General features: G+C 29.6%; 2 protein-coding genes across 2 annotated transcripts in view; both read left to right on the top strand.

The window, feature by feature from the left end:
* LOC135950890 (uncharacterized) overlaps nt 1-2394 on the top strand; it is an 80831-nt gene extending 78437 nt beyond the window's left edge. The window contains exons 2-3 of the mRNA XM_065500415.1: nt 570-2336; nt 2387-2394. Of these exons, the coding sequence (XP_065356487.1) occupies nt 570-2336; nt 2387-2394 (1775 nt within the window). The remainder of the gene's footprint in view (nt 1-569; nt 2337-2386) is intronic.
* On the top strand, nt 515-8233 carry hbt (headbutt). Its single transcript, XM_065502207.1, has 3 exons — nt 515-2843; nt 6676-6856; nt 7163-8233. The coding sequence occupies exons 1-3, from the start codon at nt 2396-2398 to the stop codon at nt 7938-7940; spliced, it is 1407 nt and encodes a 468-aa protein (XP_065358279.1). The 5' UTR covers nt 515-2395; the 3' UTR covers nt 7941-8233.
* The last annotated feature ends 6941 nt before the right edge of the window (nt 8234-15174 follow it).

Raw genomic sequence — 15174 nt, 5'->3', positions numbered from 1 at the left:
AAAGAGCTGCAAAAGGAATAAATTATGCAAACGGAAAGAACTTGAAATCTAGAAATTTAATGGAAAAATTAATTTAATATAATGAAACTTTTATTAAATATTTCATCCTTATAATAATAATAATAACCTTGTTTGTTGTTCTTTCTTTTCTTACAGATTTCTTAAACCTCAAACTAAATTTATTTAAAATTTAGTTTCCCTTACACATACTGAAACATCTTTAACAAGTTTAATTACTTTTTAAGCAAGCTGTCGTCGTCATCACTTACTCAAAACCCACAACTTTATTTAAATTTTCATTGTATTTTTTCTATAAAAATCTTCAAAGTTTGTAATAACTCTCTAACAAACAGCAGCAGCAGTATTATCATTAAGAAGAAAACAAAAATTCTGTTAATCATCATCAACAACTTTATCATTTTATTTATCACCATCATTATTATCATCATCATCAGTATTATTATTATTAGTTTCTGCATAATATTAATTTGTTGTGAAGGGAGCAAGACTTTAAGATATCAGCAATATTCTCATCACATTGGATTACGCTCAGTTTTATTTTTGTCCAGAGCCAATTAGTGGCCCCACCAGACCGCAATTACTATTACAACAACAATTATTACAACAACAACTAGTACCAACATCGTACGAGTCGTCGGTGTCGTCGTCGTCGTCTTCGTTTTTGAATAATTTTTTAACAAACACCAACAATTTCATTAACAGCAACATTACGCAATCACGTTCACCACTCTATCAGCAACAACAACAGCAGCAATTACAATTGCAACTGCAGCAGCAGCAGCAACAAGACTCAGCAACGCCGCCAACCTACTACAATTACAACAACAATTACTATCTACAGCAGCAGCAGTTGCAGCATCAATTATTGCAGCAGCAACAGCAGCAGCACTATCATCACCAGCAGCAGCAGCTGTACAATCCATTCTACAGTCAGCAACATCTACAGTCGGCTGCAACACCGTACTACAACAAATCCCTATTTGGCAGTAGCATTAGTCCGGGCAGCTATTTGGGCGACACAGCGACAGCGGGCTTTGGTTTGGGCCTAAGCGGACTGGGACTGGGAGGATTAAGTGCAGGCTTGGGTGGAGGAGGAGGAGGTGGTTACACCCCCTTAGGACGTAGCTATCGTTACTACAAACATCACGCCTCAACAGGCCTAGGAGGCAACAGCAGTTACAACGGCTACTACAGCCTAAGTTTCGGCGAGAGTTACTACCCGTTTCAATCCAGCGGAGGTGGAGGAGCTGGTGGTCTAGGAGTCCAGGGAGGAGGTGATTATTTTGGTAGAATATCACCAGCAGCGGCACATACAGGACCTTTACTAGCCACTTCGGTATCGGAGCCACGTAGTAGTTTATTAAAATTACCCCCGCCACCACCACCGCCATTGCTGCCGCCCTTAGATGACGATTTGCAAGTGAGTACCGAGCCCTACTTGTCCACTTATTCGTCGAGGCCTATAGATTATATACCCTCACCGCCCGCCTCGTTGCGCAGCGACACCTACGCCTATAGACCCAGACGTCAGCGTGACACTGGCGGCCGCTATTCAGCCACCGGCTACTATACAACACGCCAGAGAAGTCGCGGCTTCAGTCCCATTATAGACTGTGATCGTTACAGAGATCGTGAGTTTGTGGGCCGCTCTAGACTACGCACCAATAGTTTGCAAAGCAACTGCAGTCTAGGCAGATCTTCGTTTACGGCCATTGATCGGCTGTCACCCATAAGAGTGGGTTCATCGCCGCGCTCGCTTAGACGCGAGAAATATTTATCTCCTTGTGGGAGTCCTAAATACAGCAGCAAAACGTCGTCCCTACAACAGCCCCCACACGAATCACAATATCATACTCAAGCATACGATACATCGTCCAATACCGTAGCAGCCGCCGCATCAGCCACCACAACATCTAAAGCAGCCGCCGCTTTATCACATTCGCCGCCTCACTATCAACATAATCCCTCCTCACAAACAACACCCCACCATCACCAGCACTCCCATCAGCAGCATCATCAGCATTTGCCAAAACTGGAACAACCCCAGCCCTATCAGCCCTACAACACGGATACCGCCAGCACCAATCCCACATATCATACACACAAGCGAACACACGGACAACACGAACACGGCAAAACGTCTACAGATCCCCGAGACTATCATCAGCAACCGGCCCAGCAGCACCAGCAGCAGCAATATCACTATCAACAAGATCAACATCAGCTGCAACAACAACAACAACTACACCAGCAACATCAACAAGTCCACACTACCAGCAGCACCAGCAACATTTATTCCACCAGATCCACGCCCGGTAGCTGTGAAAATTTCCATCATTTAGCTTCGAATCTCACATTTATTCAGAGGCATAGAATGATGGTGAGCAAACTGTGGAAGGGTTGCTTTCCCGATGTCACGCCCGAGCATGTGCATCGCCACAATTTCTATCTGTGCCAGTGGCAGCGCAACACTCAAGTGCGCATTATCTATCTGTTCTATCGCTGGATAACGGCCATTATATGTTTGGCCGCCCTGGTGTGTTCCCTACTAGATATCGGACGCACCGATGAGCGCTACGAGAATCATTATGCCAAATGGTGGATTTATCTAACACATTGGGGTCTGCTGTTCTGTACGGTGCAGGCCTGGCTGGCGGCCATGATTGTGACGCAGGGCATGATGGTGGAGAGAGAAGACTTTGAGCTGATGCGTCAGGCGAAAAAATCAAAATTGCATCTTCTCTATTGGGTGCTGTACACGTGTGCCACGGTGTACGCGTTCATTATAACGATGTGTTATTGGTTGTTGGTCCATGATCCAGGTGAGTGGGGTGAGAAAACTTTTGGAAGTGTTTTTTAGCATTTTGATGTAGTGAGTGATGTTTTGTTGTAAGTTTGTTTAGTGCCTGTTTGTGTGAATAGAGAATCTTGTAAAACAGTTGTTTTTTTTTGTTTTGAGGATTTCAGTTTTAATTTTCAGATTTAAGTTTTGTTTAGATGTTTTTCCTTTAGCAGTTTAAAGAATTTTTGTTGGCATCCTCGTAGAAATTAGTTTAATATGGGTGGATTATTTCATGAATAATTAAGCGACAATTTACAAATAATATATTCATAAAAAAAGCTTAAAAATGTTTCAATGAATAAAAGCTTCTTAAGATGTTTAATAAAAAAACATTTTATTTCAAAAATGCTGTTCAAATGCTTTTAAACGTACTATTTAGGTAAAAGAAAATAAGTTTTTATTTAATTGATTTGTCAAAAAAAAAATGTATTAAAAGATTTGTATTAAATGCTTATTTAAGCTTTATATAAAAAAGCTTATTTATTTTATAAAATGCTTTAGATTTCCATAATGCACAAGCTTATTTTGAGCTTATAAGGAAAAAGCTGGTTTGTCAAGAATCTTCTTTTATGTTTTTTTACGAAAAGAGCTACTTTAAGTAATAATTGTATTAAAGCTTTTATGGAAAAGCTTTTTTATGAAAAAATCGTATTTAATTTTTTTATGAATGAAGAAAGGGAAGGAAGAGGGGTTTTTAAAGCTTTAATGTAAAAAAAGTCAATTTGACATATTTTAAAGCTTTTTATATAAGCTTATTATAAATTCAAACAAAATCATTTATGAGCATTTAGGAAGACAGTTTTTAAAAATAGTTTTCATGGAAAAAATATTTTCACAAAACCTTTAACATAAAGTTTTAAAAAGGTATATCAGCTTTTTTAGAAAAAATATTTTGTAAGCTTTTTTTAGCTAATTTTTTTCTCAAAAAAGCTTTTTATATTACTAAATGATTTATATTAGTAATATAAAAAGCTTTTTTGAGATAAAATTTTTTCAGTTTTTTTTTAAGAAAAATTATTATTAAAGCTTTTTTACGAAAAAAAACTTATTTTAAGATTATTTAAGTTTTTTAAGAAAAAAACTTTTTACCAAAATTTTTTTTTTACAAAAAAAGTTTTTTATGAAAGAAACTTTTATTAAAACTTTTTATAGCTATAAAAATAATTTTTTTATTATAAAAGCTTTTTATTTTTATATAAACATATTTAAATCTTATTATGAAAAAGCTTAATTAAGCTTGTTTTCATGGACAACAATTATCACAAAATCTTTAACATTTAATGCTATTATATCTTATATGAGCTTTTAGGAAGAACGAATTTTAAAGCTTTTATATGAAAAGAGCTTATTTTTAAAAAATTATTATAAAAAACTGCTTTTTAAAAACCTATTTTTATACCCTTTCCCTTCGTGAGAAGGGTATATATAACTTTGTCATTCCGTTTGTAATTTCCACAATATAATTTTCCGACGCTATAAAGTATATATTCTGGATCCTTATAGATAGCCATGTCCGTCTGTCTGTCCGTCCGTCTGTTTGTTGAAAGCAATTTTATGAAGACCCCAGCTATCTTCGGGATCCAAATCTTCAATAATTCTGCCAGACATGCTTTCGAGAAGTTTCCTATTTAAAATCAGCAAAATCGGTCCACAAATGGCTCTGATATGAGGAAAAAACCAGGACAACCTCGATTTTTGACCTATATCTGGATTACTAAGATAGATATGGATTACTATGATAGATATTTCAAAGACCTTTGCAACGTATATAAGACCATAGTAAGTTGGACCTACATTGGGTCAAAATCGGAAAAAATATTTTTTAACCCGGAAAATTTTAAATTAAAAAAAAAAATAAAAATTAAATTAAAATAAAATAACAATTCGAAAAAAAAATTAAAAAAACTTAAACTTACCTAAAAATATTTAAAATTTTTATTTTGAAGTATAATATGGTGAAGGGTATATAAGATTCGGCACAGCCGAATATAGTTCTCTTACTTGTTTAGACAATTTTTGTACCGAAAACCTTCTTCAGGGGGATAAATTATCATAAAAGCATTAATATAAAGTTGTTTATTAAACAATTTTTTATTTTAGCTTTTTTAAGAAAAAAAGAATTATTTAAGCTTTTTTATAAAAAAAGTGATTCTATCTTTTTGAGGAAAAATATTATTTAAGCTGTTAGGAAGAATGATTTTTAAAGCATTTATGTGAAAAAGCTTAATTTAAGATTATTAGGAAAATAGCTTTGTTAAGTTTTTTAAGAAAAAGCCTTTTTAGAAAATGAATACTTTTTTTATGAAAAAATCTCATTTAAAAAGAGCTATTTGGCAAGAAAAATATTATAAAATAAACTTTTTCTTTACTTTTTTTATGAAAAATCTTATTTAAGGAAATATTTCTTAAAAACAGCTTTTCAATACAGAGATTTTTAATTTTTTATATAAAAAAATTAAAATCTTATTATGAAAAAAAGCTTTTTTTAATATTATTATGAAAAAAGCTTTTTAAATATTTTTTAGGATGAAAGTTTTTATTTTATAATTCTTCTATTCTTCTATATATAAAAAAAATTTAAATCCTTTTATGAAAAAAGCTTTTTTTAATCTTATTATGAAAATAAAAACGTTTTTTATGCAAAAATCTTATTTAAAAAGAGCTATTTAGGCAAGAAAAATATTATAAAATTAACTTTTTCTATATTTTTTATGAAAAATCTTATTTAGGGAAATATTTCTTAAAAACAGCTTTTCAATACAGAGCTTTTTTATTTTTTTTTCTAATGAAAAAGCTTTTTATCAAAAAAAAATAAAAATCTATCTTTTATATAAAAAAATTAAAATCTTATTATGAAAAAAGCTTTTTTAATATTTTTTAGGATGAAAGCTTTTTTATATGAAAGTTTTTATTTTATAATTTTTATAAAAAAAATATGTTTTAAGCCTAAAACTTTTTATATTAAATAAACTTGTTTCTTGTGAGAAAATCTTGACTTTTATAAAATTTTGATGACTTTTTTTATAACTTGTTCATGGAATAATCAATATTTATTTAAATATTCTGTAAATATTCACATATTCTTTTATTTCCTTGTATTTTCATTTAATTTGAAAAAGCATAATTGTCAAACCATTTTAAGTTCCTTTGAAATCCTTTTTTAAGTCCTTGTTTTAAATATTTCCTTATTTGCCAATTAAATTTTGCAATTAATTAACACTAATATGCTTAAATGTCTTTGTATTGTATTACTTGTAAGCCAAAATTGCTTTTAAAAGAACCTTGTCTTTCTTTTTCATTTAAATATTGTATATTCCTGCAACAATTGTTTTGACAACTTAAATCCTTGTATATACATTTAAGCTATTATGTATATGATGGCAAATTATCCTTAACGAAAAATTATCCTTTTCAAACAACTACAATACAAATGACATTTCGAAATTGTTGTTGTCTATGATGTTTACATACAAATGACATACACAACCTTTTAATCCCTTTGCAAAATGCAATCTGCATGTGAGTCAAGTCACCTGTACAAGTAGGAGTATTTTTATGGGTTTGAGTTTGTGTCCTTAAAGGAAATCTTTGGACATTTATTGTCCCTTATAGTTTGTTGTGTTTAATTACTTTGTTTTTTTTCTTCAGTTTTGCCTTTATTTGAGATAGTTTTAAGTAGAAATTTGTTGTTTTTTGATGTTGTGTCCTATAGTTTTGTATTTTGTAATTTTTTTGTTTTGAAAATATACTGATCATGATTTTGTTTTTTTGCCATTGTGCTGTTCTTTCTATTTTGATTATTTTTTTTCCAGAAATACATAAAATTGACACATTAAACATCATGGTACATGTCTTAAATTCGATTATAATGCTTATCGATTTGGCCATTGTTGGACATCCAATTAAGTTAAGTCATGTCTATTTTACAACTGGCATTGGTTTAGCATATGCCATATTTACGGGAGTCTACTTTTTGGCAGGTGGTACTGATAGGTAAGTGCAAAGTAAATTGCTCAATACAAAGTTTTTGCAAAACAGAATATACAAATAAAAAGTGTTGGTTGGTAAATGCAATAAAATGTATTGCATCACTGCACCTTAATTAACATTTGAAAAAGTGTAATTGGCATCACTGCGTTATGTCAATCATGTTTAACCCCATGACATACGTCATTTATTGTTGTGATAAATATTTGTCAAGTTTAGACAGCGGGTTAAGCCAAATGGTGATGCCCAATTTTACTGCATTTACAAACGAATCCAAACCTTGATATTGAATTAATTTAAATTTCCTTACAGAAAACTGCAAGTTGCTATCTATCCCATGTTAGATTGGACCAAACCTGGCAAAGCGATAATCGTTACGGTCTGTGCCATAATCTTTGTCTTCATTGTGCACTTCTGTTGTTTCTTGCTGTATCGAGCCCGTGTGTGGCTCTTCACCAAGCTCTGCATACGTGGTTCACATCATCGTGATGTTGAATTTTGTGAGGGTCTAAATGAGGACTCCTGTGCCCGGTTGGGTGGTGGCAGTAGTGCTGACTATTCGCATCAACAGCAATTCCCCACAATCGTGCACTCGGAACAGCCACATCGTACACATCTGACGGTGGCCACCAGTGCAGCGGCCACACAACAATTATCCTCGGATCATGTTTATGCCAATGCACCCAGTCATCATCATGTGATGGCCTCTCAGCAGCAACAACAACAACAGCCACACCAACACCAGCATCATCCCCATCAATATCCACCCCAGTATTCGGGTTATCAACAGCAACCAGTGGTTGCGGGCGTTAATGTGGGTGTCATTAGTTCCGCTGATATTTATCAGCAGCATGATAACACAACTAAACACCATCAACAGCAGCAGCAGCAACAACAGCAGCATCATCAGCCACAACAACAAAAGCCATCAAGCCAAGTAGTTGGTGCTAATGTCGGCTCTGGTGGCGGCAACCCATCATCTGCCACGGCCGCCGCCTCATCAGCTCTCTCACGTACTGTGGCTCATTTAGATGCTGCACAACGTGAACAATTCCTAAATCCCAATCAAATTGTGGAATACAAAATGTAAAGACGTTGTACCCGGCACCGATATACCTTTCATTTGTCCATGAAATTTTTAGAAAAACACTGCAGCCAGTGTCAGGCCTATAAAGAGCGCGCCGACACATACGGCATGTTTAAGGGGGACGACGATAACGAGGCGTCCGATTGTCTTGTGGGTCATAATGAAACGACAACGGATGTTGACAATAGCAGCAAACAGGGTAAGCAAATTGAATATAAAGATAAATGTTGTTAAAATATGGCTTGCGATAGGATTGTAGAGGCAGCCAAAAAAGAAAACAAGGAAATTGTATGAAAATGTTAATAAAATAGCCAGAAATGTTTGAGTAAAGGGAAAAACGGTTTAAACGACTTTAAGTTTGAAAAATTTTAAATAAGAAAAAATACAACATAGGGTGGCATATGACATCTTGGGCATTATAACTCTGTAATGAATTTAATTGTCAAAAGCCTTTCAAGTAGATTGCTGGGTAATTAGTTGCTTTTAAATAATAATATTTTAAAGAGTGTGAAACTTTCATAAATATTAAAGACGAAGCTCCACTTTCTCAATCTCTGGTTATTATTTATCGTGACGAAAAATTATATTAATTGGAAGTATATCGTTACAAAAAACGATAACCAGAGTTTGAGAAAATGGCGCGAAATATTTTAAATATTACAAACCTTTTGCTATTATCATAAATTAGTCATAGTTAGAATCTCTATTATTAAATTTATTAAATTTGGTAGTGTCCGAGAATCTAAAATAACTGTTTGTGTAAGTGAAATTAGAAGCGAAACCAATTAAATATGGAATTAAAGGTTCGAAGGACCATAGGAAATGTTCACTTTTACTTTAAATTTAAAGGAAATTTAAGAAATAATATAAAACAAATTCTTGAGACTTTAAAAAAGTTGATTGAATCAATAATATCCACGTTTTAGTGGACACAACAATTCGCTGCAAATAATTTTCTTAGCTAAATATAGTATGACGGTATCAGTAGAAGACATTTTTAAATATTTAAAGGATTTTGTACGAAATATATTTGAGCCTGCTAAGGACATTACAGTTATCAAACTCGGTAAAAGTTTTTAACTGAGTTTTAAAATAGTTTATAATTCGTAAGACCCTTTAAAGTTGTACGTTTGTGTTGAAAACAATGTCCTCTGCCTGTTTCTCGATATGGAAAGAAAAGTTAATCGTAATAATTCGAATGAAAATCTCTGAGTTTTTACAAAATTTTTCAATGATTTGCTTTCAAATTAAGTAATAAATTAAAAAAAAAAGATTAATCAATTGAGCCTGCTAAAATCATTACAGTTACCAAACTATATATAAATTTTCAAGTTCGAAAGACCATATTTTACAGAGTTTTAAAATAGTACAAGACCCTAAAAAATGTCCCCTTCCTTGTCGATATATAGAAGAACAAGTGATTAGAAACAGAATGAGAGTACTAAGTTTTTAAAAAATTCCAATAATTTCCATTCAATATTTTTCGATTCACATTTCTATTGACATTGAAGAACAGGGAAATAAAGTAAAGAGATACGATTGAAAACTATTTTAGCCTGGTAATGTTATTTTATTTAGTTTCCAAACTCTGGAAGGATCATATTTAACTGAGTTTTCAAAAAGTTTCTAATTTGTAAAGCTAAAATAATCTTATTCCGAAGATTATCAATTTTGTTCATTTGAAGAACAAGTAAAACGCACTGTTTAAAACAAAAACTAATTTTCCTTGTGAACTTCAAAAAACTCCTCCGGTAACTTAATGTTGAATGCAGAAATCAAAGTGATTTTAATCATAAAACTCAACCAGCTTATATTCCTTTTTCAAAACACAGTTGTAAAATAATAGTAGTATAAAAAGTTTAACAAAACAAATGAAATTTGACAACAATGCAAAATATAACCGTTAACTCAAATATTATGCAGAGTTGTATTTATATGAGTTCTGTTAAATTTCAAATCAAACTAGAAATTAATATAAACAAAGCCCTTTAAAATTATAATGTTTGATTGCAAAAATGTATCCTGTCATTTTCTTACTAAAATTAAAAGTAATCAAACGAAAAACTGGCACTATATTATAGTAAATTTCAAGAAGATTAAATAAAGTAAAGAGAAATGGTTGAGAAACATTAGAGCTAAAGTCATTACAGTTGCGAAAAAAATCTGTATAAATTTTGAGGTTCGAAAGATCATATTTGACTGAGTTTGATAATAGTAGCTTATATACAAGACCTTTTAAAATGGCAAGACAAAATATAACAAGACAAAATATATGAACTTGTTATAAAGTTTCTTAGGACCATGTTCGTCCACACTCTACTGTTTAATAACTTTTTTTATGCTTTTTAGATTTTATTGTTCTAAAACAGTTAAAAGAAACATTTAAAATCCAATATAAAAGCATTTTTGAGTATATTTAGCAAAAAAATATACTGCTGTCTTTTGAAATCTCAATCAACTTGTTTTTAAGTTCGTTTTTAATTTGTTTTTACCTTTTAAAAACGGTGTTTTATTTCCCTTAAATAAACCGGATACTTTTGATTGCGAATAAAATTTGTTTGGTAGTTTAAAAATTGTAACAACTCTTTTATTATACAAATTTATACAATTACACGTTTAGAATTCACAATAATATACACCTTAACTCTAACAGCGCCTATGATAAAACTAACTGACTGCAACTTGCTGTACCTATTTATACATACAGTACCATATTCTGGATGCTACTTGAATTATCTAAAGGACAAAACTAGAAGGCTCCATTTCTAGATTATTCGTCTTCCTTAATGTTCATATTAGCAGCTTTGACAGTTAATGTTGGCAGCACAGTGCTGCCATATATCCACTTATGGCAATGTATACAAAAGCTGTTGGATGTGAAAACCCATGTTAAAATCGTTAAATTCAAATGCAGAGTGCAATTTTGTAACAATATTAATGTGTTTTTTAATTCAAAGTCTTATCAATTATGTATGTCAAGCACAGGACCATTTTTATTTATTGAAATTACTGTTTATAGTCAAGACTGTCACATAATTTATCTTAAAAATAATGGATTGCGTTTTTGTTTTAAGAAAAATCATCAAAGTAATTAGAATAATAAAAGAATTATGAATAAAATTTTTATTTTATTTAAATATACCAACTTTTTACATCATTTAAGGACTACTCTCAAACTGTGGACTCAGAAATATATTTATTTACTAACTCTGTAATATACCGTAAAAATACAATAAATGACATTTTTGTTTTAAAAAATCGTCAAGGAATTCAGAAAAATTTATAAATTTTTAACAAATTATTTTTTACGACTCCTCCAAACTTAAAATTTAGGGCTAAAATGATTATTTGGTTTTTATCGAGTTTAGCTAAACAAGTGGACACTTTGTTTTACAGAGAGTAAGAGCCATAGAGAAATACACAGAGTTTAATCTTAAAAATATCTTAAACCAAAAAATCACACATTTTTGTTTTCACATAGTTTTTTTTACTAATACTTTCGCATCACTTAGGTTATTAACAACTGAGTTAGGTCTTTGACAGGAGAGTTTCCTATCTTCTTTGTTTTACCGAGAGTGAGAACGTAAAGTGACATTTGGTTGAGTTTGTGAGAAAAACAGGTTAACAATTGTTCAATCTAACTAGGATATAGAAAATCTTTGAAAATACTTTTGAATGGTTTTAAATCGTTTAAAAACCTAACCACATATTTAAAATAAATAGTTAAAATATTCGTCAATTATATTTAAAAGCAATTTCAGAAACTTTTTTCTCATTTTAAAATCTTTATAAGAAATTTTTAACAAATTTCTTTGTAAGTGTGATACAATTAATAGCTTTTTAAAGATTTTCCCTCAACTTAAACATTTTTGCTTAAAAGTTAGGTTAAAAATGATTATTTGCCTAAATAGTACAGTGTTCAGTTCAGTTATCTACATATTTTAACACAATTTCAAAAGGTTTAAACAAAAATTTCATGGACATTTTGTAAGAATTTATTAAAAATTAAAAAAACCCAACCTACTATAATTTTCTTTCAACTATTTTTAAGTTTAAACTCTAAAATAATAAAACTATTATTAACTTAAAACAATTTCCAACAAAAACCAAAATTATAGTCTGACATATTTATGCAAATTATTAACACAACTATTAATTAATTCTAACATTTAAAAACAAAATAAAAATAAAACTAAGTTAATAGAATTTGTAAATTGAAAGAACAAATTAAAACAAACAATTTAGTAAAATTTATTTAGCAAGTAATACAAAAAACAAATCCAAAAGTAGAAGAAATCAAAATTTAATATTTAATTCTATATGATTTAAGCTTCCAAAATTCCTTATCATTTCTAATACTACTAACAAAACAAGCTAACTAAATATCGGTGCAAGGGGTTTATTTAATATTAAATATAATTTATATTTATATAATTAAATAATAATTAACAAACAACAAAAAACAAGAAAAATATTTAAGTTTTAATTGAAATTTAAATTAAAAAGATAAATGAAAAAAGAAAAAAAACCAAAATTAATTCTGTGTAAGTAGCTTAAAGCCATTGGTGTTGAATTTTTGTAAATTAATTTAAATAAACAAAAAACTTTTGTATTGAAAATAAATTATTTAATAAATTAACAACAAATAATAACAAAGGTCTACAAGATCAAAATAAAAAGCAAACATAAAACAATATTAAATAATAATTTAATATAAAAAAAACTAAAACAATATATATATTTATACAAAAAAAAACAAACACTAAAATTAATTTAAATATATAATTCTTAGTTTAAGTTGATAAAATTTAGTATTGATTTGAAAATAACAAAAAATAATTTAAAATATTTATAAACAAAAATTAAATTAAAATCAAACAGTATTATAAATATTTAAACAAACAAAAACATTCCAAAAAATATGTTTAAAACAAAATTAATAATTTCATAAATTTATAAACAAAAACCTACATAAAACACATTTAAAGTATTAAAAAAACAATAATTTAGAACGTTTAAAGGATAAAGAACTTTGGCTTCAAGTTTTCTTTAGGATTTTTAAAACATAACACCTAACTTTATTAAGGTATTTATAGTTCGTAACTTTTAACATATTTGCTAAATTTAAATGCCATCAACTTTAAACTGCTCAAATTCGTATATAGTTTATCTAACAAACAAAATAATCTTCTCAATTAATTTATAGACTGAATTTTAACTTGTTTTTTTTAATAGTTAATAACTATTTTACAATAATCATTACTAAAACAGTTTGTTTTAATTATTAAAATAATCCCTGCTTTGTTTTTTATTAATAACATACAATTTGTTTAATTTTTGTTTTATTTTTTTAAACTAGGTACTAAAATCCTCGCATTATCGTATAGTAGTTCTGTAATTGATTCACATATCAATGCAATATTTATTTAAAACAACAAAACAAACACCACTCATTCATACATATACTAACATGAACTTATAATTTTACTATAAACTAATAACAAACAAATTAAATATTTATATATAAACCTTTAAACTATATAAACCTAACACAAAAACCTTTAGAAGCCTTAAACAAAATCAGTTATAAAAAGAATTACATAAAGAAATTAACAAAGACAGGCAAAAATTTACAAGAATTATGAAATTTTAGGAAATATAAACAAATTTTACAGAATTTTACAGTTTTTATTCCAAAATATCCTTTTAAGCGATTTTGTAGGTAAACAATAGGCTATGGCCACTCTGTTTTAGAGAGTTTCAGAGAGTGAGAGTGTAAGAAGGTTACCATATGGTTGGATTAGGATTGAGAGGAAAACAAGGCTACCATATGGTTAATCTTAACTAGGATATAGAAAATCTGCGAAAATTCGTTGAATTTGTTAAAATAAATTTTTAACAATTATTATATTCACCATAACTGATTGTTCATTTTTATTCAGAACAAATAAATGAACAAGTTTGTTCTTTTTGTTCATTTTAATTCTGCGATATTTAACTGAACTAAGTGATTGAATGATTTCTCTGTAAATGTATTTGCCGATAGTGTTCAAAGGGAACAGGTGTCAACTGCTTTTGGAAAACCAACATTTTTAAGTAACTCTAAATGGTTATGTTGTTGCTATTTAAAATCTGACCTTAAAGATATATAAGATTTCGTAGATTTTTTTTACCTATTTTCCACCAAAGTTTTTTTTCAACTAAACTTTTTTAGCAAAATAACTCTAAATCCTGGTTCAGTTGCTTTTTAAAATCTACCTATTTCTATTTTCCACCTAATTTTTTTCATCAACATTTTCAAATTGTGTTTTTTTTTTCACCAACATACCTGGTTCAGTAGCTGTTTAAAATCTACCTATTTCTATTTTCCACCTAATTTTTTCCATCAACATTTTTAAATTCTGTTTTTTTCACCAAATTTTTTTTAACAAAATATTTTTTTCATGGAAAAATTTTATTTTTCACATAAATTTTTTTTAAACAGATTTTTCAGCATTTTTTACCGAAATTTTAAAAAGAATTTTTATTTTTTATGAGCTAAATTCCCAATTTAACTATTGATAAATTCTCTGAAATTTATTGTTGGGGAATAAGCTGGTTTCAATGCCCATAACACTGGTTTCATAGGCCAGATCATCAGGAAAATTGAACTTAAGTAACTCACCCTATCGCGAATCAATATTTAACATGAAATATGTTTCCTTTTCCCATTTTTCGTTCATCAACTTTGTTCACGTGATAAAATTCCGCATGTTGTAAAATTTTTTGATGGAATTTTGTAAACAATAAACAGCTGTTACAAACAAAATCAACTATTGTGAATGAAAAGTTCATGGGAATATCACGATAGCAATTTTTCCTTCGAGGGAAATGGATATTATTCATGGGAACATAAATTTCACATGTTATTGCAGATAGGGATGAATAATTTTAATGAAATTTGTCATCAATTGAAGAAATTAAATTATTATTAAAATAATTTTCTAAATTGTTTAATTTTTTACAGTAAAATGTCAATAGATTGCATTCATAAGTGCTGAAATAGAGCAACACTTAAGCATAATAAAAGTTTAGCGTTCAAAACAGCATATTAGGCATCACTGCTTTACGTCAAACATTTGTTAATGCAAATGGCTGACAGTGATGCCAAATCAGATGCATATCACTGCACAGTGATGCTCAAAAATTACAAAATCATTTTCAGCCCAATTTTACTAAATAATATAATAAATCTTTA

This window comes from Calliphora vicina, chromosome 2, assembly GCF_958450345.1.
Source record: "Calliphora vicina chromosome 2, idCalVici1.1, whole genome shotgun sequence".
NCBI classification, from domain to species: Eukaryota; Metazoa; Arthropoda; class Insecta; order Diptera; family Calliphoridae; genus Calliphora; species Calliphora vicina.
The sequence above is the reverse complement of the archived record's forward strand: the minus strand, read 5'-3'. Positions and strand labels throughout refer to the sequence as shown.